The sequence below is a fragment of the Lampris incognitus genome, chromosome 2, assembly GCF_029633865.1.
Source record: "Lampris incognitus isolate fLamInc1 chromosome 2, fLamInc1.hap2, whole genome shotgun sequence".
NCBI lineage: Eukaryota > Metazoa > Chordata > Actinopteri > Lampriformes > Lampridae > Lampris > Lampris incognitus.
The window spans coordinates 9,894,882-9,917,673 of record NC_079212.1 but is presented as its reverse complement, the minus strand read 5'-3'; the positions used below and the strand labels follow the sequence as shown (position 1 = coordinate 9,917,673).

The 22,792-nt window shown below is 42.4% G+C and overlaps 1 protein-coding gene across 1 annotated transcript in view; it reads right to left on the bottom strand.

Moving 5' to 3' along the window:
• vps13d (vacuolar protein sorting 13 homolog D) overlaps window positions 1–22,792 on the bottom strand; it is an 88,680-nt gene that overhangs the window by 38,830 nt on the left and 27,058 nt on the right. The window contains exons 25-39 of the mRNA XM_056275532.1: window positions 22,007–22,189; window positions 14,850–15,015; window positions 14,340–14,556; window positions 13,654–13,825; window positions 12,673–12,788; window positions 10,732–10,956; window positions 10,265–10,545; window positions 8,697–8,830; window positions 8,307–8,462; window positions 7,409–7,595; window positions 7,184–7,258; window positions 4,868–5,074; window positions 3,626–3,715; window positions 2,234–2,374; window positions 1,402–1,527 (exon numbers count right to left, since the gene is read on the bottom strand). Coding sequence (XP_056131507.1) covers window positions 1,402–1,527; window positions 2,234–2,374; window positions 3,626–3,715; window positions 4,868–5,074; window positions 7,184–7,258; window positions 7,409–7,595; window positions 8,307–8,462; window positions 8,697–8,830; window positions 10,265–10,545; window positions 10,732–10,956; window positions 12,673–12,788; window positions 13,654–13,825; window positions 14,340–14,556; window positions 14,850–15,015; window positions 22,007–22,189 — 2,476 coding nt within the window. The remainder of the gene's footprint in view (window positions 1–1,401; window positions 1,528–2,233; window positions 2,375–3,625; window positions 3,716–4,867; window positions 5,075–7,183; window positions 7,259–7,408; window positions 7,596–8,306; window positions 8,463–8,696; window positions 8,831–10,264; window positions 10,546–10,731; window positions 10,957–12,672; window positions 12,789–13,653; window positions 13,826–14,339; window positions 14,557–14,849; window positions 15,016–22,006; window positions 22,190–22,792) is intronic.

Below are 22,792 nucleotides of genomic sequence, written 5' to 3'. Positions count from 1 at the left end.
GGTCATTGTCATGACAACTGAGGCAGTTTCAAATAATTTCTTTATTTCTTTTTCTCTCCAATTGTATCCGGCCAATTACCCCACTCTTCTGAGCCATCCCGGTCACTGCTCCACCCCCCTCTGCCAATCCGGGGAGGGCTGCAGACTACCACATGCCTCCTCCGATACATGTGGAGTCACCAGCTGCTTCTTTTCACCTGACAGTGAGGAGTTTCACCAGGGGGATGTAGTGCCTGGGAGGATCACACTATTCCCCCCCAGTTCCCCCTCCCCCGCCGAATAGGCGCCCCCGACCGACCAGAGGAGGTGCTAGTGCAGCAACCAGGACACATACCCACATCCGGCTCCCCACCTGCAGACACGGCCAATCGTGTCTGTAGGGACGCCCAACAACGCTGGAGGTACCACGGGGATTCAAACCGGTGATCCCCATGTTGGTAGGCAACGGAATAAACCGCTATGCTACCCGGACGCCCTACAGTTGAAAAATAATTTAGGACGTAGCCAGAGCATTAATGAGCTAAAAAAAAAAAAAGTTCTTCAGTCAGCAACTGAAATAGAGCATATTGGTGAACGACCTTAACTAAAGAAACATTAAAAAGCCTTTTAAATGGTTCGATCCTAACATACCTGAACTTTACTATGATTGATTTGAACTGGTTTCTTTATAGGATTTAACCATATTCCTACAGAGAACATCCTTCCTTCACCAACAAAGAAAAAGTAAGAAAGTAGGCTTCTATGGTTTCTACATAACAAAACTTGTTTTACAACTAATGGAAGAATGAGGTTAAATGGAGGTTAACAGGAGCAGCCGAAAATAGTAGTAGTAGTAGTAGTAGTAGTAGTAGGAAGAATGAGGTTAATAGTGTCAAACTATCAGTTAAGTAAATCCGAAACTAGCGGCCAAATGATTCTGAACCTGTGTCTGAACACTGCTGAAGCAAAGCAGGCAGGTAACTAAACTTCTGGTTAGTGAATTTTTGGATGTGCAGGTGGCTTCAGTCTGAACACAAAATTCATTCCTGCATTTTATTTTTTAGGATTTTTTTGTCTTTGTTTTTCGCTTAACATTGTAATGACTTTTGACTTTGTTACTCCTGGGACTACAAATGTAGCCCATATTACACCATCATGTTTCATAAAATGTAATTAATCCAAATTCAACAACCACAGAGAGGTACATCATGTCAGAGCACCTGAAGGTTTTTACTCTGCATGTAAGATAATTTACATACATGTTCAGAATAAAACTGCAATTTTTCAGTGTCCCAACTAAATTCTTGTTCTGTTTGCTGTGTTTTTTTCCTGTTTTTTCAAAATGTGTTTTAAGTACTCTGCTACCCAGTGGACTGTACGTAGACGTTTCTAGCTGCCAGAATGCAGATGTGTGAAACTCACTCTGTCCGAGAGCGGGTGGGTCAACCGAGGAACCCATCCAAGGCATGGCAGCTGACGCATGGGTGGTCTGCTCCTCTTCCTTACGGTAGTCAGCCAGCCATGAGCTTTTGGTCATGTTGTACTGTTCTAAAAGGAAAAGAGGAAAGACAATAAACACTATGTTAGTTGGTGCTGTTAAATATGGTGACTACTGAATGAAACCTACAGACAAAATCACGTCCTCGCATGAGAAACCAGCCATGGTCTGTGACGCCCTTTAATATAAATCATGCTGTGGTGCCACATCCTCTTGCTCTCTCAAAGCTGTCTTTACTAAATTCCCAAGTTTTTACCGACATAAGCATCACACCTGAGTGGGCGCAGTAACTATATATGTACATTTTGAGGTGGGCCACTACTTCCATAGAACATCCTGAGATCAGAACTGAAGTTATTCCCATGGAAGGACATGGCTCAGTTTGCAGTTGTGAACACAAGCGATTCTCTCCCTAATCTAGCAGCCATGTTTCATGTTAGCCTGACCTGTCAAGCTGACAATTAGAGGCCGACCTTGTGGACTTTGTTTTCGTTTCAGCTTTAACACCGTGACTAAGCTTTAAGTCAGACAAATGACCCTCAGCACTTCCACTCTCCTGGCTCTGCTGTCGGTGGAAGTTATGAGTCCTCACTTCCTAGCAATCAGACACTTCTTCATGAACACAAATCAAGAATGAAAAGCAGGCTCGAGACGCCGGGCTTCACAACAGTATTCTGTGAGTTGACTATCGTGTTCTTGTTCTCGACAATCTTTTAGAACTTTGATCCACGGATACAGTTTACGTCTGAGACCTACCCAGCAGGACAGACGTGATGTTGACATCTAGTCTCTGCTTGGCATGGACTGCTATCTTGAGACGTGGAGGATGAAGACGGCCAGCGGCCTGCTGCTGCCAGGTTAGAAAACAAGGCCAGGGCTCGATGAAGGGCTCCCAACCTGGTACACACAAACACATAATCAAATGTGCATTCACAACACGTACAAAGAATAAAGAACTCCTTTGAGACAAACTTGTGTTGGTTGAACCTTGAATTGGTTTTCATGACTTGTAAGATGAAAACTGAGTGAAAGAATTATTTTAGATTTGGCTGCCCATCTCTGTCAGTTTGAAAGATTCTGTGTATTGCCCCTTTTCCACTGCATGGTACCGGCTCGACTCAACTCTACTCACTTTTTTTGGTTTTCCATTGGGCAAAAGTTAGGGATAGTACCTGGTAACAGGTACTTTTTTTTGATACCACCTCTGTCGAGGTTCCAAGTGAGCTGAGCCGATACTAAAAGGTGACATGAAAATACCACTGTAAATAAATAAATAAAACGAATAAATATAAATATATTTATATTTATTTAAATATAAATGAAATCTTACAAAATTAATAAATAAAAATATTTACATTTAAATATAAATAAATAAAATATAAACAAAAATATAAATAAAATGTATTTCTATTTATTTAAATATAAATAAAATCTGACCACTGATTGGTCAGAGAGAAATCTAACAGCTCTGTTTATAACCAAGAAATGCCAAAGTGAGTCCTATGAAACTTGTATTACAGTTGATAATCTAACCATGTAAAAAATTATTTGTCAGCAAATCTCTTACTTTCACTAATATTTTTCATGTGAAGCACACATTTAATCAGTCTTGTTGATTTTTTAAAAATAAAACACTCATGTGGGGCGCTGGTAGAGAAGGGAGGAAAAACTAGTCAACACGCCCACAAATGACCAGCGGGGCTTCGCCGTGAGGGGATACTATCTGCAGTGGAAAACGAAATCCCAAAAAGTAAAGCAAGTAGAGTCGAATAGAGTAGAGTCAAGCTGAGCCAGTACCATGCAGTGGAAAAGGGGCATATCTCTGGCACAGAAAGATGTATGCCTTGAAAAGATTATTGGACAGTAGCTGTGCATAGGCCCAATACCATAAAGACTTCAGACCTAACCACAATTTGTTGGTGTGAGCCTAGTTCAGGACCTGTTATTCAATCTCTCTACCCTGTCTTTCTTACCATTTTAGACTTGTCTATCAATAGTAAATACCAATAAAAATAAACTAATACCATAATCTAAAAAAACAGGAAAGGAATTTAAGAGCCGAATGTGAATATCTTCTAAATTTGGTATCTTGAATGGGAAGGGTCATAACCTGACGGGATAAATGGGAGCTCAGTGAGTCTCAGTTACCGGACAGTTCTCTGTTGTAATAGTCTCCTGACAGAGTGAAGCTGGCATTGCCTTCCTGAGTGGAACCGATGCGTTGCAGTACATACAGCCCTGTAACAGGAAACAGTTTGTTCAAGGAAAATGTAAAAAGCCAAAACCATTTTGACTTCTCGGACAGGTTATATCAGCTAGACATTAAAAGTTGGGCTTTACCTGCTGAGCTGATGGAGTTTCATACGTAACAGCATTCAAAAATTTAACTAGACCCAGACCAATTACATCATTGTAAGTATTGATAATCAACTTTAGTCCTGCTTTCATTTAAATTAAGCAGTCACATCCATTCCGTCTCCGGCTGTGGTGTAGGCAGAAATCACAGTATGGGTGGGCACAAAGAAAATCAGGTGGGCCTAGCCTGTCCAAGACAATCATACTTAATAGGTTCTGAAATGTGCATGCACGTACGCACGCACACGCACACACACACGCACACACACACACACACACAGCTGACAGATGCAACAGCATCATTAATCAAGTGTATGGATAGAGGTACACACAGGGCCGCTGACACCGGGGGAACACCGGGTCAATTGTCCTGGGCTCTGGGTCAAGAGGGGGTCCAACACCGACGGCTCCCGCTGCTGCCGCTTTGACGGCCTTCGGCGCGCACGACCACGGCACTGTTTTGGTGGCACATGGAGGACCAACATCGGGCAGGTGGTCATAATGTTTTGGCTCATCAGTGTGACTGCAATCCATTTACCATTTTTACATTTAGGCTAGTACTAGGCTACCAGATTAATATGTGTATCCAGCTATTCCTATTAGCTAACAAAAAGCTTACAATTCAGTAAGCAAGTCTAATATGACAAAATCAGTTGAACGTATTACAGCGGAGGTAAGCGATCCTTAGCAGAAGTTAGCAGGGGCTAGCTGTATTTTGAAAACATACCACGAGCGAGGGGGCAGATTCTTTCTAAGAGCCTCGTGAACATGTGAACTGATTGACAGCAAGAAGGGACGAATGGAGATGGCGGCTTGCAAAGAACTCCCTGATAGGCTGATAAGGAGCAGGTAGAAAGAAAATGTTTGGTCTCTATTTAAAGCGCCTAGGGTGGCGACAGAGGTTGGATTATTTTCTCAGAGCATCTACTTACTTGATAGCTGTGGGATGTAGAAAGAGTTTGATCAAATATTATAAAAAGTGCTCTAAATCAAAGTTCCTGGGAGCCACTATAACAGATTTAGGCTTTTGCTTACGAGAGAAGGTGAGTTCGGCCAGTGGGATGTCACAGTCCAGACAGTCGTCTATAAGGCAGATGCAGACGCTCTCAGCCTTGAGCTCCACTCCAGACAGAGGAGCCGAGTGACTTGCACTGTCCGTGTCTGTGTTGGATTTGCTGAGACCAGCTGTGGTTTGGGTGTCTGCATTCTCCAACAGCCAAGTGGCAGCCTGGTCTAGCTGACCTGGTGGTGATACACACATATGTGGATTTACTTGGCAGAATAAAAAACAAAAACAAAAACAAGAATCAAGCAATTATGTTCCAAAGAACTAAAGTTGTTTATATATACACTACCGTTCAAAAGTTTGGGATCACCCAAACAATTTTGTGTTTTCCATGAAAAGTCACACTTATTCACCACCATATGTTGTGAAATGAATAGAAAATAGAGTCAAGACATTGACAAGGTTAGAAATAATGATTTGTATTTGAAATAAGATTTTTTTTACATCAAACTTTGCTTTCGTCAAAGAATCCTCCATTTGCAGCAATTACAGCATTGCAGACCTTTGGCATTCTAGCTGTTAATTTGTTGAGGTAATCTGGAGAAATTGCACCCCACGCTTCCAGAAGCAGCTCCCACAAGTTGGATTGGTTGGATGGGCACTTCTTTGAGCAGATTGAGTTTCTGGAGCATCACATTTGTGGGGTCAATTAAACGCTCAAAATGGCCAGAAAAAGAGAACTTTCATCTGAAACTCGACAGTCTATTCTTGTTCTTAGAAATGAAGGCTATTCCATGCGAGAAATTGCTAAGAAATTGAAAATTTCCTACACCGGTGTGTACTACTCCCTTCAGAGGACAGCACAAACAGGCTCTAACCAGAGTAGAAAAAGAAGTGGGAGGCCGCGTTGCACAACTGAGCAAGAAGAAAAGTACATTAGAGTCTCTAGTTTGAGAAACAGACGCCTCACAGGTCCCCAACTGGCATCTTCATTAAATAGTACCTGTTAGAGCCTGTTTGTGCTGTCCTCTGAAGGGAGTAGTACACACCGGTTTAGGAAATCTTCAATTTCTTAGCAATTTCTCGCATGGAATAGCCTTCATTTCTAAGAACAAGAATAGACTGTCGAGTTTCAGATGAAAGTTCTCTTTTTCTGGCCATTTTGAGCGTTTAATTGACCCCACAAATGTGATGCTCCAGAAACTCAATCTGCTCAAAGAAGTGCCCATCCAACCAATCCAACTTGTGGGAGCTGCTTCTGGAAGCGTGGGGTGCAATTTCTCCAGATTACCTCAACAAATTAACAGCTAGAATGCCAAAGGTCTGCAATGCTGTAATTGCTGCAAATGGAGGATTCTTTGACGAAAGCAAAGTTTGATGTAAAAAAAATCTTATTTCAAATACAAATCATTATTTCTAACCTTGTCAATGTCTTGACTCTATTTTCTATTCATTTCACAACATATGGTGGTGAATAAGTGTGACTTTTCATGGAAAACACGAAATTGTTTGGGTGATCCCAAACTTTTGAACGGTAGTGTATATATATATATATATATATATATATACACACACACACACACACACACACACACACACACACACACACACACACACACACATCCATCCATCCATTATCCAAACCGCTTATCCTGCTCTCAGGATCGCGGGGATGCTGGAGCCTATCCCAGCAGTCATTGGGCAGCCGGCGGGGAGACACCCTGGACAGGCCACCAGACCATCACAGGACCCACACACACACACACACACACAAACATTCACACCTTGGGACAATTCAGTATGGCTTATTCACCTGACCTATGTCTTTGGACTGTGGGAGGAAACCAGAGCACCTGGAGGAAACCCATGCAAACACGGGGAGAACATGCAAACGCCACACAGAGGAAGACCCGGGACGACCCCCTAGGTTGGACTATCCCGGGGCTCGAAACCAGGACCTTCTTGCTGTGAGGCGACCATGCTAACCACTGCACCACCGTGCCGCCCAAGATAGGAGGTATGTCATTTACAATTCAGGAAGAAGAATTTACTTGAATCACTGGATTATATATATATATATAATCCAGTGATTCAAGTATATTCTTTATGAGACAGTACAAGCCTGTTTCATGCCATAAGCAATCACCAGCTGGATTATTTTGCTCCTTATTTGTTGAGCACTTTTTCTATCGTTGAGTGTGTCTTTAAACAAAGTTATATTATATTATATATCTATCTATATATCTACATCTACATCTACATCTATATATATATATATATATATATACTTACTATGATGAAGGGTTTACTAATAGGGATGTGATGTGCTATAATGCTTTTCTCACCTTTACAATAAACCAAGGCTTTCTTGCAGTCCTCCTTCCTAAAGCCAAGGTCCTGCAGGTGAGTAAGCTGGCCTTCTAGAGAATTAAAAACATATCCTCACTAATGGGATCGTAGATCAGAACAGCATTAAAATGAGAGGATCATCATTCATCTATTGCATCACAGAAATAATATTGATAGTAGCTTGTCAGGAAAATTCATAATAGGAAAAAAAATGCCCGAACCTAACAGAATGTCTGTCTTGTGCCTGAAGCTGTCTTTCTGGGTAGAAGACTGCTCTGTGCTTTCTGTAGAAATGCTGGCAGGATTGCTGGACAGTGAAGCATTAGCAGTGGGGAGGGACTTGGCAATGGCCAGGAAGAGCTGAATGTCGTTGTAGGACAGACGAATATCTAGTGCAGGAAACTGGATCTGTTGGTTTAATAACAAGGAGACAGATGAGAACATATAATGTACATCCTCGCCTGCACATGTACTTAGTCTGGTAAAATTTAAGACCTTTGACAATGCCAGAATAGGGCTTCAGGTGAAAGAGGAGACCGATTTCGATGGAAAGGAGAATACTGTACAGAATGAAGACCTCACAGAGCTTCCGTGACAAAGTCATCACAGAATTCTCAAGGACGGAACAGAGGATGAATTTTACTTACAGGTGGGAAGTTGTTCATGTTTCTTTTGAGTGCTTTGTATTGAGTGTCATAGCTGTATTGGTGTGTTCTGGCCCACCAAGGCTGTCACAGGCTCTGGTCCACCATGACCTGTTTATTTATTAGGTGATGGACCAATCTGTGCGACCACACTGCCAAAGTGTAGTAATAAAGGTTACTTATAGTGTGGGGCGCAAGTATTCATTAGTAACGTGTGTGTGTGTGTGTGTGGGGGGGGGAGGGGTGGGGGCAAGCATAGCATGCCCAGCTTCAAATACTACCGTTTACCACTGACATATATGTAAAATAATATCATTAACCCCTCTTTGTGTACCCACATCAATACAGGGCACCACTTGAGTGTCCATAAGCAGTACATAGCATCTCTGTTCACTCTCCTGAGTCTTATTTGCTTTAAGTCTTGTTTGCTCTTGCATTAGCCCAATGTTCCAACTAAGACTGCCTAAATGCTGACCTCCAGCAGCGGTGGGAAGTCCTCCATGTTGAAGGCATCCAGTAGGCCTGAGCTGCTCTGATAGGTTGGGCTCCCGCACAGCTCCACCTGAACGTTGACTGGGTCGATGATAGACAGTGCCGTCTCCTGTTCACTGCCCAGACGACAGGAGAACACCTGGAAGATGGAGAGATGAGGGCATGATCACCAAAAAAAGACCTGATATAATTTCAACATAAATAAACAAAGAGACTAAGAATAGATTCAGTTCTTGTAGGGGTAAAATAATATGACAATTTAAATTTGAATAAAGCTCAATTTGGACACTAAATAATTTTTCCATGGCCAATCCTGGCTGACAACATCATGGAAAATGCTTCTATAATGATCTTTAATGAACGGAGAGGTAACCTCTATTCCTGCAAGGCTGCCAGAGAAAGGTCTGTCTAGCAGACGAGGTTTGTAGGTGAGGACGGTGGTGCCCTTTAGAATGATAGCGTTGGTGTCCAGACAGGATGAGTCCTCCACAACCACAAACTCTGTCCCTGAAGACCAAAGAGACAACCAATTACACAAAAAAAAAAAAATCAGAAATAAAAACTCAACAAAACTATTTTCTTTGGACTTCCAGAATTGAGCTGCATCCATTTCAGATCAGCAAGGAAACTGTTTTTTTTTTTTTTGCATGAAATTTAGTGGAGGCAGTGACCAAGGCAGCACTATGACGGTGGATAGAAGAAGAATAGAAAGTCGTGGGAAACTCCATTATCTACATTTGACATATTCTATTGCTGTTCATCCATCGCAGCAACGAAGACCATCTAGTCATCCTATAGGGGCCGAGTTCTGTGGATGCGAAGATGGCTGGTTAGTCCAATCTGCACCCTGAATGTTCTTTGGCAGTGTGGGCATGGGATAGTGGGAGTAGCTGGAGGGTTGCTGTCACAGTCTTTCCTGGCCTGCCTGCGGCTCTCTGCTGCAGCAATCCTGGCAGCCTCATATGTGTTTGCACCATTTGGGGCAGCTGCACGCCACTCCCCTCTGTTCAAAGCTTTCTGTTCCCATGTATCGTAGTTGATGGTGAAGGCCTTTAACAAAACTTTCAAAGTGTCTGAAACGCTTTTTTTGACCACCATGGGAGCATTTGCCTTGCTTGACTTCACCTTATAACAGTTTCTTTGGTAGCCTGTGGTCTGGCATGCGAACTATGTGGCCCACCCAACGAAGCTGTGATTGCATGAGGATGGTGTGTATACTTGGAAGTCTTGAGTGAGTGAGAACCTCTGTGTCAGGGATCTTGTCATACCACTTTATACCAAGAAGTTTTCTGAGGCATGTGGTGTGAAAGTGGTTTAGTGTTTTTACATGGCATTTGTAAACTGTCCATGACATATTCTATTACTATGAGGAGCAATGGGAAGCCACAGTGCGGCTCCCAGGAGATGCTTTCAGAACAAATAAATTTCAGAATAATAAATTGTTTCACCGTTGTTCATTGTAAAGTGACTTTGAGTGTTAAAAAAGCGCTTTATAAGATTGATTTTGTTATTATTATTATTATTAAATGGAACTGGTGGAATGCCCTGATATGGGAGGTTAGCACTGGAAATGAATGAAAGTAAATGACAGCCAACTTTGAAAGAGGAAGTACATTTTTTGAACCGGTTATAGTATCTGAAATGTACTAAAACTGACAACTTTTCAGTCGACATGCAACCTAATAATTCCTCACAGATTTAAAAACAGCTTTACTTTATACGAGCATGAAGACAGAAGTATCAGAAGCTGAGACAACAGAATTGAATGACTGTTCTTTAGTCAAGCTGAATTTAGACAAGGGATGTAATGATTTTCTTAAAGGCTAGTGAGACCTGTTCCTGCCCCACAAGCTGATCAATTAAACACAAAATATGGTTATTTACATCAAAATGAGATAAAAACTTTTCCATCTTCACATTTTGTAGGTGTCACTTTCTGACCTGTGACATTGATCTTGACCTCCAGATAGCGGTCCTGAGTGACAGGCACTGTGGACCTCTTGGTCACCACACCCGTCTTAACGGTCTTGGGCATGACGGCCCCAGTGGCGGCACCCGAGTCACTGCCGCTGCTGGGCCAGCGCTGGCGAGGCTGGGCATCATCTGAGCCCTTTTCCACAGGCATGTGCAGGAAGTCGCGAACTAACTGGAGCCAGTCAAACAGGAGGAAGACCCTCAGGTTGTTGAGGACCATTGTGAAGCAGGAGGAGTCACGCGTGGACCTGAGGGAATATATTAAACAGCTAACTTGGCATCAAAGATAAATGTTTATGAAGTAGTTTTATATAAGGGCTGAGGTTCAATCACCAACTAATACTCTGTTTTTAATTACCAAAATGGACAACGCTTCATTGTTTTACAACCAACAATGTAAAACCTGAAAATGACCTAAGAGATACCAATGGTACCTGTAATGCAGTTCCAGCTGCAGTGATGCGCGGTTGGTGCCTGTTTTGGAGGGCTGGAGGATGCAGTCAAACACATTGTGCTTGGTCCTGCCACCTGCACCAGTGTACTTGTTAGGCCCGTTGTATCGTGTGTCGTAGGCCAGGAGGGAGTGAGACACCAGGTTGACAGACTTGGAACCATTGGAATAACTCTCAAAGAGCAGCTTGGACTTCATGAAATCAAACCTTAATGAAAGGACAATAAGTATCCAAGTTATCCGCCTGATGGAGTCTTAATACCAATGGTCAACACAAAACAAAATGCCTTCTTTTGACTTAACACCAATCCATTCAGCCTAACTCACTGTGCACTCATTGGGCCTCATTCATCGATCGTTCGTAGGTACAAATTTGTTCTCACACACCAATGGAACTTTTTTTTTTTTAGCCTTGAAGTTTGTCTCGGAGACCAGTGTAAAACATGGGTAACCCCTGAATTTATTATTATTTTACAATTACAATGTCATTTAGCAGACGCTTTTATCCAAAGCAACGTACATCTGAGTTAATACAACACAAGCAAGGATCGAGTCAGGAGACAACAACGCAAGAAAGGGCCAAGAAACTACGTTCAAGTCTGATAGGACACAGGTGTCAACAGGCAGTGCACAAAGGCAATGCATAGGGTGCATATAAGTGATTTTTTATTTTTTTTATTTTTTATACCATCAGGTGTGGAGGTGTTCTAGAAAGAGCTGGGTCTTTAGCTTCTTCTTAAGGACGGAGAGGGACTCAGGGGATCGAATGGCGTTTGGTAACTCGTTCCACCACCAGGGAACTACAGAAGAGAAGAGTCTGGCTAGTGACTTAGGGCCCCATCGTGTCGGAAGTGCCAGGTGCCTTTCATTGGCAGAGTGTAGTGAACGGGACTGAGTGTAGACCTGAATGAGGGAGTTCAGGTAGGCGGGAGGCGTTTTAGTTGCTGTTTTGTAAGTGAGCATTAAGGTTCTGAATTTGATGTGGGCAGCAACTAGGAGCCAGTGGAGGAATATGAACAGCGGCGTGACATGTGCTGTTTTGGGTTGGCTGAAGACAGATGCACCGCCGCATTCTGGATCATTTGCAGAGATTTTAAAGTGCATGCAGAGAGACCTGCCAGTAAGGAGTTGCAGTAGTCAATGTGTGATATAACAAGAGCCTGTACCAGGAGTTGTGCTGCATGTTCAGACAGGTAGGGTCTAACTTTCCTGATGTTTAGAGACCAATTTAGACACCTGAATTTAGACACCAATTGACTAACACTGATGTCTTTGCAAGCCTGGGTGATTGCTCATGGCAAGAGGTAGACAATAGATGTTAGGGGGAAAGAATTACAAATAACCATCAGGCTTTGTGCTGACTGTCAGACAATCTTGAGAGCTCAAAAAATTCCATGGGTACATAAGAACAAATCTGTACGTGCAAAAAAATTGATGAATGAGGCCCATTGAGTGCTGCTTCTCTGTGAATCTGAGACTGCCAATGGGGAAGTCAAAAATACAAAGGCAAGGATTTTCGTTGCTTACTTTGACCAACAACAAGACAGGTTTCTATTGAGCTTGGACTGAAGCCCTGGGAGCATCAGGAATGTAGTCATGTATTTCCAAGGAAAATGTGAATATACTGGTGGTGGGGGCTCATAAGTAGTACAGAGTCCTTTGAGAAGGGTTTGTGAGCAAAAATTAAGCAAAGGCCTTCCTAAAAAATATTATCGAGACATCACCAATAGGATACTGTTGAAATAGAACCCGGATAGAAAGAAAAAAAAGAAACAATTCCATCTTTTCACACAAAGACAAATTTTGTGCCAATATTCCAAGCATATTTGGGATGTGGGGTGGATAACTATTATCAGGGGCTTTAAAGAGTCTATCCAAGGATAACAAGACAAGAGTAGATTACAATGAGATTTATAAGCCCTACCTGGCCAGTGAATATTTTTGGCCAGCATCTTTGGGATTGTCCAGAAGCTCCAGACTAACATCCATCATGTCTACCAGGAAGGACAAGCTGGTGTACACATCACCACTTAACACGGTCTGTTGGGCAGGCAGGGAAATAGAAAAGCACAACATCTAGTCAAGAAGACAATCAAATGAACCATGTCAATACAACATAAACAGATAAGATGAACAATTAAACAATTATGGAAAAAAGCATATTGAAATGTTAAATCACAATGACAAAGGGGGCTGCAGAAGTGTAATATGTTGAGAGCCAAATGACAGTGTTTCAGCTTCAAAAAAGGAGGCTTAACAATCATCACATGCCTATACGAGTTTTCAAAGCCAACTAAAGAAACAAACATCATTTCAAAATGGTCAATAGGGTCGCCGCAAGGCTCTTTTACTGCCACTGATGGCGACTTGTCATGCTCTTTTTGGGGCTCTTTACTAATTAGTGACCAATTGCTGGTTTCAGTCATTTAAGAAAAAAAATCAGGCTTTCCTGGTCTCCTTCTGGAAATGTGACATCATGACATTTCCAGAGTTAAATGTTGCATGTGGTAGACCACAGGGCTAGGCCTTGGGCCCCTTACTAATTAGTCTCTACAATTGTTCTTTCTTGACCACCACAATTTCAACATCATTCAGTCTTCAAAGAATTAAAGGTTTCCATTTTGGAAGTCTGACCAAATATGCAAGGTTCAGGGCTTGCTTGAAAAAAATCATTAGGAAAGCTGGTCTTTTTGAAGACAAAAAGGGGCCTTCTTAATCCTTATTGAATATTTTATATTAATCCAAGGTCTTTCCGTCCCCATATTTTTTAGGAAAAAATTAATTATACCAGAACAAGCAAACAAGATTAAGCCAAAGAAACGGATAGTGAAAGTAAAAGGTTGGAGTAAAAGCAGTACAAAACAAAGGGGAAAAAGAGGGATGCTGTGGTTTTGTCCGTCCTCACATAGCTGCTGGGGTCCTGCAGGTTGTAGGGCCGGAGGTACTCCTCTATTGGCTCCCCAAGGTTGTTTTCCAGGAGCCCTCGGATCAGATGGTAGTGTTCCAAGTCCAGCAAGCAATGAACTGATGACAGGCTGCCGTGGATGGACATGTCTGGCACTGCATGGCTCAGCTCCCTGATATGAGCAAATGCATACACACATGCAAATACATACATAGGTTTTGCCCCCACACCCCCAAGATATGTTCATAAAGAATGTCAAATATTTACACTAAGATGATATAACAGAACAACACCAGGCTATAATAGGGTATTATATCAGATTTTTTTTTCCAGTATTAAAATCTGAGGCAAGAGCCATACTTAAAGCTAAGCAACTTGACATTCTGACCATTACACTTAGAGCTAGATATTACATATTTCTTTATAGAGCACAAAAAAAGACGTGTCAATAGTTTGGTCCAATCACCCAATACGAATGGTTTAGTTGTATATTGTTCAGACACGGAAACTAATATTGAGATACAGCACTGGCCAATTCTTGGTCAATACATTTTTAAACACTGGTAATAGCCAAGGTAGAGTACTAAAACCTGTACTTGAGTAAAAGCATGATTGTTTTATGGAAAATGTACTTAAATGTAAGTCAAAGTAGCCTTCACGAGAATTACTTAAAAATACTGACTTACTTGTCTAGGTTACGTTCCACTTTGAGTTTCAGGTGACAACGTTCCTTGAGTAGGCTGTCTCTGGTGCAACGGATAGAGTAAGAGGGAAAGACGAGATCCGAGGAGTTGGTAGGCTGCTTTCCACCATTGTCCAGGAGCTGAGATGGCAAACGCTCTGCAGCAAAGATATCCATCTCCTGCAGATCCAGGGCAATGCAATCCAACAGGCACACATGGTCTTTGGAGGGGAGGGGGGAGGACATAACCAAAATGAACATTGTATATACAGACTACAACTTTTCCTCAGAGGTTAAAAATGAATGGCAGATTATATAAAAAGCTTCTTAATCAAATCAAAAGTTGCTATATGTGAATTTTTTTTATTCTTGGTATATCTTATTATATATTAAAGAGTTTCAAATTTTAAGCAGTTCTTGGCTGCTATCAACAGACCTGACTGTTTAGATACTTGCTGAATCGTACTTCTCTCCGGACCTGTTTGACAGGAGTCAAAGTCTCCAGTGAGCTCACCTTGGCTGTGGGGGCTGACCTCATCAGTACTTCTCCACATCTCAGACGGCTGAGGCCTGCCCAGGGTGAAGCCAGAGGAGGAGGTGGTTCTAGAGGCACAGCTTTTAGGCTTCTCCTCATTACCTGTCCCACCTACACTCTGGGTAGGGGTGCTGCTTGCACGTTCCTTTGGAGATTGGAAAACAGGCGTACATTTATCCATCAGTAGTCAGGTGAGCAACATTACATAATATGTCTACACTGGTGTTATCAATGACGGCATTGTCTCCAAACTTAAACCGTCAGCAGAGGCAAAATAATACAAGACAGTGGACACTGACATTCAAAGTTCAAGTCAAGCTCAAACAGTACTGAAACAATGTACCTGCTTTTCACTAATAAGTTCTGATCAGTGTATTCTACATATTTAGCACCCTGTGATTATTAAGTAGGCTGAACAAGCCAGCACAGAATCCTCTTCACAGGATTTACATCTGTACAACTGATCACTAAATATGGGACACCAACAGGTAAACTGCTTACTGGCTGTATCATAGAAACTTGATGAAAGAATTTATTTGCAAAAAACAAAAAAACAAAAAACAAAACAATGTCTCCAATTTGAATGGATACACAAAACCACAGTGAGGGAAAAAAAATGATCAAGAGTGACCAGTGCAAACAACAAAACTCAAACTTCAAACAAGTATTGCAATATAGCTCAGCACCAAAGCATTGTGATACCAAACACAACACCTCTATGAACAAAGATTGTGAAAAATTTGCCTGTCAACTGTATATAAATTCATGGTTCATTACCGGTAGTCTTAACAAAACAACAAAACATGTACTTCAATAATGATATATTTTATAAGACAAACTTACGAAAGAGCTGCTAAAAGGAAAACTGAATTTTAAATTGTGTAGTTGTCGGTATTGATAGTTGTGGTATCAGGATACTTGGTGTTTGGTGAAATCGTGGTATCATCACAACTCTATTTCAAACCAAAGCAAAAGCATGCCGTGGTACCTTGTAATGTGATGGATCCTTGTATGAATTTCCATGCAATATTAAATTCTTCACAGACAAGACAGGATGCAGGTGAAATACTAATACAATAAAACCAAATTTCTCATCCTTTATACACCACAATATTTTTGTAAAACCAGAAAGAAAAAAAAAACACTAATAAAAAGGATTTTGAAGAATTGAATGGCTAAAAGATGATCATCCAATGTAAAGCCCAGGGAGCCCTGTAATTCAGAAAGCATTTTCCATCTGTCTAAACTTCTGAAACATTTTCAGGAACAACTTACTGAATTCCAGACTTCATTGACGATATCAAACTATTTGGTTGTCAATAGCAAGGCTGAGGGAGCATGGATGATAATCTCAATACTATGGTTGAACCTTAAGTGTTGAGGGGTATGTACATGTGACAACCTTAAGGAACAGACACAAGGCTACAGAGAGCCCATCACAAACTTTGTGCCAAGGAAAGTCATCATAAAACCTTATCCACAGCACATAGGCAGAAAACTGCGACATACAATGATGAGCCAAATATTATGACCACTCCCAGGTAAACTGAAGAATGCTGATCATCTCTAAACAAGGGCATATGTCAAGGTCTGGGTAGATTAGATGGTATTTACAATTTCATTTCGCAGATGCTTTTATCCAAAGTGACATACATCTGAGAGCTAATACAACACAAGCAAGGATCTAGTCAGGAAGCGACAACGCAAGTAAATGTAAAAAAAAAAAAAACTAGGTTCAAGTCCTATAGGATATAGGTGTCAACAAGCAGTGCACAAAGGAGAAGGTGCATAGAAGCATTTTTTTTTTAAGACCATCAGGCGTGGAGGTGCTCGAGAAAGAGCTGGGTCTTTAGCTTCTTCTTAAATATGGAGAGGGACTCAGCAGATCGAATGGAGTTTGGTAACCCATTCCACCACCGGGGAACTACAGATGAGAAGAGTCTGGCTAGTGACTTAGGGCCCCGTTGTGGCGGAAGTCCCAGGTGCCTTTAATTGGCAGAGTGTAGTGAGCAAGACTGAGTGTAGACCTAAATGAGGGAGTTCAGGTAGGCGGGAGCCATTTTAGTTGCTGTTTGTAAGTGAGCATTAAGGTTTTGAATTTGATGCGGGCAGCAACTGGCAGCCAGTGGAGGGATATGAACAACAGAGTGACATGTACTGTTTTGGGCTGGTTGAACACCAGACGCACTGCCACATTCTAGATCATTTGCAGAGGTTTGAAAGTGCATGCAGAGAAACCTGCCTGTAAGGAGTTGCAGTAGTCAATGTGTGCTATAACAAGAGCCTGTACCAAGAATTGTGCTGTATGCTCAGACAGGTAGGGTCTAATTTTCCTGATGTTGTATAGGGCATATCGGCATGATCGAGCAATCAAAGCCACGTGAACTTTAAAGGTTAGTTGGTCATCAATCATGATACCCAGGTTTCATGCAGACTTTGTGGGCATGAGTTGGGTTGATCCAAGCTGGATGTTGATCTGTTGTTGTAAGGACGGACTGGCTAGGATGACAAGGAGCTTAGTCTTAGATAGGTTAAGCTGAAGGTGGTGTTCTTTCATCCATGCAGCGATATCAGCAAGGCATGATGATATCCGTGCTGAGACTGTGAAGTCATCTGGCGGGAATGATAGGAAGAGCTGGGTATCATTAGCATAGCAATGGTATGAGAAATCATGGGGGTGGATGATTGCACCAAGTGAGGAGGTGTATATTGAGAACAGGAGGGGACCGAGCACTGACCCTTAAGGTACCCCTGTGGATAAGCTGTGCGGTTTGGACACTTCTCCCCTCAAAGATACTCTAAAAAATCTTCCCGAGAGGTTGAACTTGACCCAGCGAAGGGCAGATCCTGAGATACCAAGCTCAGTGAGTGCGGAGAGGAGGATTTGGTGGTTAACTGTGTCAAAGGCAGCTAACAGATCTAGCAGCAATAAAGCTGAGGACTGACCTGCAGCTCTAGCCAAACGCAGGGATTCTATTACCAACAGGAGTGCAGTCTCAGTAGAGTGACCCCACTTAAAGCCAGACTGGTTCAGATCATACAGATTGTTCTCAAAAAGGAATTCGGAGACTTGGTTAAAGACCATGACTTGGTTAAAGACCGCTCAAGTATTTTTGAAAGAAAGGGTAGTTGTAGTCAATGTGTTGGATGCAGGAGAAATGGGCAGGAGTAAAGACCTGAGAGACTTTGACAAGGGCCAAATTGTTATGACCAGACGATTGGGTTAGAGCATCTCTGAAACGGCAAAGCTTGTGGGGTGCTCCCGGTCAGCAGTGATGAGTACCTGAGTACCTACCAACAGTGGTCCAAGGAGGGGCAAACCACAAACCAGCGACAAGGTGATGGGCGCCTAAGGGTCATCGACGCATAAGGTCAACGAAGGCTATGTCGTCTGGTCTGAACTGACAGAAGGTTTAATGTGGCACAAGTCAGAGAAAATTTTAATGATGGTTACGGGAAGAATGTGTCACAATACAAAGTGCTTCGTACTCTGCTGTGTATGGGCTGCGTAGCCGTAGACCGGTCAGAGTCCCCATGGTGGACCCTGTCCACCAGCAAAAGCACCTACAATGGGCACACGAGTGTCAAAACTGGACGTTGGAGCAGTTGAGGAAGGTTGCCTGGTCCGATGAGTCCCGTTTTCTTTTAGATCAGGGAGACGGCTGTGTATGTGTGCACCATTTACTTGGGAAGATGATGGCATCCGTATGCACTGTGGGGATAGGACAAGCTGGTGAAGGGAGTGTGATGCTCTGGGAAATGTTCTGCAGGAAAACCCTGGCTCTAGCCATTCATGTGGACGTCAGTTTGACACGTGCCATCTACCTAAACATTGTTGCATACCAGGTACACCCCTTCATGGCAATGGTATTCCCTGATGGCAATGACCTCTTTCAGCAGGATAATGCACCTGCTACACTGCAAACATTGTTCGGGAATGGTTTGAGGAACATGATGAAGTGTTGTTCAAGGTGTTGCCATGGCCTCCAAATTCTCCAGATCTCAATCAGATTGAGCATCTGTGGGATATACTGGACTGACAAACTAATCCACAGGGGCTCCACCTCGCAACTTACAGGACTTGAAGGAAGGATCTGCTGCTAATGTTTGGGTGCCAGACACCACCAGACACCTTCAGGGGTCTTGTAGAGTCCATGCCTTATTGGTTCAACACTGTTTTGGTGGCACATGGAGGACCAACAGCATATTAAGCAGGTAGTCATGTTTTGGCTCATCAGTATATCTCAGATTAAAGTTCTCATTATAGTGGTCCTTAGGTCAGAAATGATTCATTTTGCTGACAAGGCAAAGCATTTTACCATTCCAAAACTAAAAACATTATGGTGGCCTTGTGGTCTAGACCAGTCATTCCCAGAGACTGGGTTGCGGCCCACAGGTGGCTCGCAGGAGATTTTATTTGGGTCGCCAAATATATTTGCAGCATTTCTTCCATAGTCTTTTATTTAAGATTTCTACCTGCAGTACACCTTTAACCCACATGAGGGAGCTCGTTGGCGTGATAGCCTGTTAACTTTGCCTAAATGCATTTATTTGGTCTCATTTACAAAGTATTTAACATGTCTATGTTTTCAATAACGTGCATATAACGAACTTGTGATTTATCAAATGTATATCTCTTTGAAATGGCTTGTTTACCTATTCAAAATAACATAAAATGATAGAAATCTGACTTATGATCCGCATATTTGATTTGGCAAAGATTTTACGCTGGATGCACTTCCTGACATAACCCTCCCCATTTATCCGGGCTTGGGACCGGCACTAAGCTGGCTGCAACTCCTAATGGGACTCCTTCCTACTTACTTACCTCCTTACTTACAGTGCATCCGTAAAGTATTCACACCCCTTCACTTTCCCCACATTTTGTTATGTTACAGCCTTATTCCAAAATGGATTAAATTCCTTTTCTTTCTCATCAATCTACATACAATACCCCATAATGACGAAGCGAAAAAGGTTTTGTAGACATTTTTGCAAATTTATTAAAAATAAAAAACTGAAATATTGCATGCACATAAGTATTCACACCCTTTACTCAGTACTTGGTTGAGGTACCCTTGGCAGCGATTACAGCCTCAAGTCTTCTTGGGTATGAAACTACAAGCTTGGCACACCTATATTTGGGGTATTTCTCTCATTCTTCTCTGCAGATCCTCTCAAGCTCTGTAAGGTTAGATGGGGAGCGTCGCTGCACAGCTATTTTCAGGTCTTTCCAGAGATGTTCAACGGGGTTCAAGTCTGGGCTCTGGCTGGGCCACTCAAAGACATTCACAGACTTGTCCCGAAGCCACTCCTTCGTTGTCTTGGCTGTGTGCTTAGGGTCGTTGTTGTGTTGAAAGGTAAACCTTTGCCCCAGTCTGAGGTCCTGAGCGCTCTGGAGCAGGTTTTCATCAAGGATCTCTCTGTACTTTGCTCCATTCATCTTTCCCTCGATCCTGACGAGTTTCCCAGTTCCTACCGCTGAAAAACATCCCCACAGCATGATGCTACCACCACCATGCTTCACTGTAGGGATGGTATTAGCAAGGTGATGAGAGGTGCCTAGTTTCCTCCAGAGGTGACATTTGACATGCAGGCCAAAGAGTTCAATCTTGGTTTCATCAGACCAGAGAATCTTGTTTCTCATGGTCTGAGAATCCTTTAGGTGCTTTCTGGCAAACTCCAAGCGGGCTGTCATGTGCCTTTTACTGTGCAGAGGCTTCCGTCTGACCACTCTACCATAAAGGCCTGATTGGTGGAGTGCTGCAGAGAGGGTTGTCCTTCTGGAAGGTTCTCCCATCTCCACAGAGGAACGCTGGAGCTCTGTCAGAGTGACCATCGGGTTCTTGGTCACCTCTCTGACCAAGGCCCTTCTCCCCCGATTGCTCAGTTTGGCTGGGCGGCCAGCTCTAGGAAGAGTCCTGGTGGATCCAAACTTCTTCCATTTATGAATGATGGAGACCACTGTGCTCTTCGGGACCTTCAAAGCTGTAGAAATTTTTTTGTACCCTTCCCCAGATCTGTGCCTCGATACAATCCTGTCTCGGAGGTCCACAGACAATTCCTTTGACTTCATGGCTTGGTTTCTGCTCTGACATGCACTGTCAACAGAGGGACCTTATATAGACAGGTGTGTGCCTTTCCAAATCATGTCCAGTCAATTGAATTTACTACAGTTGGACTCCAATCAAGATGTAGAAACATCTCAAGGATGATCAGTGGAAACAGGATGAACCTGATCTCAATTTTGAATGCCATAGCAAAGGGTGTGAATACTTATGTACATGCAATATTCCAGTTTTTTATTTTTAATAAATTTGCAAACATTTCTACAAAACCTTTTTCACTTTGTCATTATGGGGTATTGTGTGTAGATTGATGAGAAAAAAAAGGAATTTAATCCATTTTGGAATAAGGCTGTAACATAACAAAATGTGGGGAAAGTGAAGGGGTGTGAATACTTTCCGGATGCACTGTAGTTACTTACTGTTACTTACTTCCTTTGTTAAAGGAAAATTACTTACATTACTTTAATTTACTTTGCTTTAAGATGTTAGTTACTTCCTGTGACTCCCCTAACAGGAACAGCCGAAAGTAGTAGTAGATAAAGTGATGCGGAAGTTGCAGTAAAAATGGTCAGGAACGTTCATTTATGCACAAACTCGCTCTTCTCATGATTTATAGATATGGCCTATTGTGAATTGGGTCACGTTGGTTTGTCATTTTTAAAAAGTGGGTCTCCAGAAAAAAAAAGTTTGGGAAACACCAGTCTAGACATTTGCCTCTTCTAAAACCTATGCAACTGCATTTCATGCCTAACTGGACACAGCAAAACCAGGTGGTGACCAGACGTGGAAGAACCAGGTCCGGTCCTAACCATGTATTTGCTGCACTTATGCACTAAATCAGCTGATTCCAATCAATACTACTCTTCATTTAGGTAGAGCAAAGTATTTAGTGAAATAATCTGGTTTAGTACATGGCTGGAGCAAACATATGGTGAGGTCCGACTTTGTGGACCTGGGTTTTACACCTCTGGTGGTGCAGAAGGACAGGGTCACTGCACAGACAAAGAGAGTGCCGGTGGGACTCACCAGAGAAGGGAAAAAGGCATGTACCATGGTAAGTTTCTCTACCTTATCTTGAAGTGAGAAGGTACCATGTGTGCCAGCTGGTAGAAAAGAGTTGCGCACGCGCAGCTGGCCGAGGTTTGCCACGATGACCCGAGGTGAGCGGGAGCTCTCTGGGATGACGAGCACCGGGGCACCGGCTTCAATGTCCAGTAACACACGGGAGGCTCTCTGAGGATGCTCATGCACCTAAAGTCATTTGGTTTTTATAAAACAGAGCAGTGAGAGAGAGAGGAGTGATATTAGGGAGGTAGAGAAAAAGAAGAGAGCAGAAAAGAGAGAAAGGAAACAGTAAAAATATGGGTTTGGTTTCCAACCTGTGCTTATACAAGGAATTGTACAATACATCTTTACATGCCCCATGTTTTTAATCAAAGCAGAGCAAGAGAACATATTAGAACTAAATCTTGGCTAGGATATGACACATCCAGCCACTAAACGCCTGTTAGAAACCAATTTCACATTGGACTATAAGGAAAATGCTGAAGTAGTTATGCAGAAAAGAATTCAAATGACTTAGAACCAACAGTATCACCATTTGTCCACGAGCTTATTAGTGCTTCATTTCTGATCTATCAGGAAGATATGCAGATCTCTATGTTTATTCGTGACAGTCTAACACTTAAAGAAATAGAAATATCTTTTTTGCTGCTTTGTTATCTTCATAAACCTGACAGCATTACTTGATACACGTTTGTAAGCCCAGTGACAAGGCTTTCGGTGGCAGAGGACCGGAGGAAGGTCTGTAAATAAACTGCCTGAAGACAAAGTAATGGTGTAAATGAAGGTTTG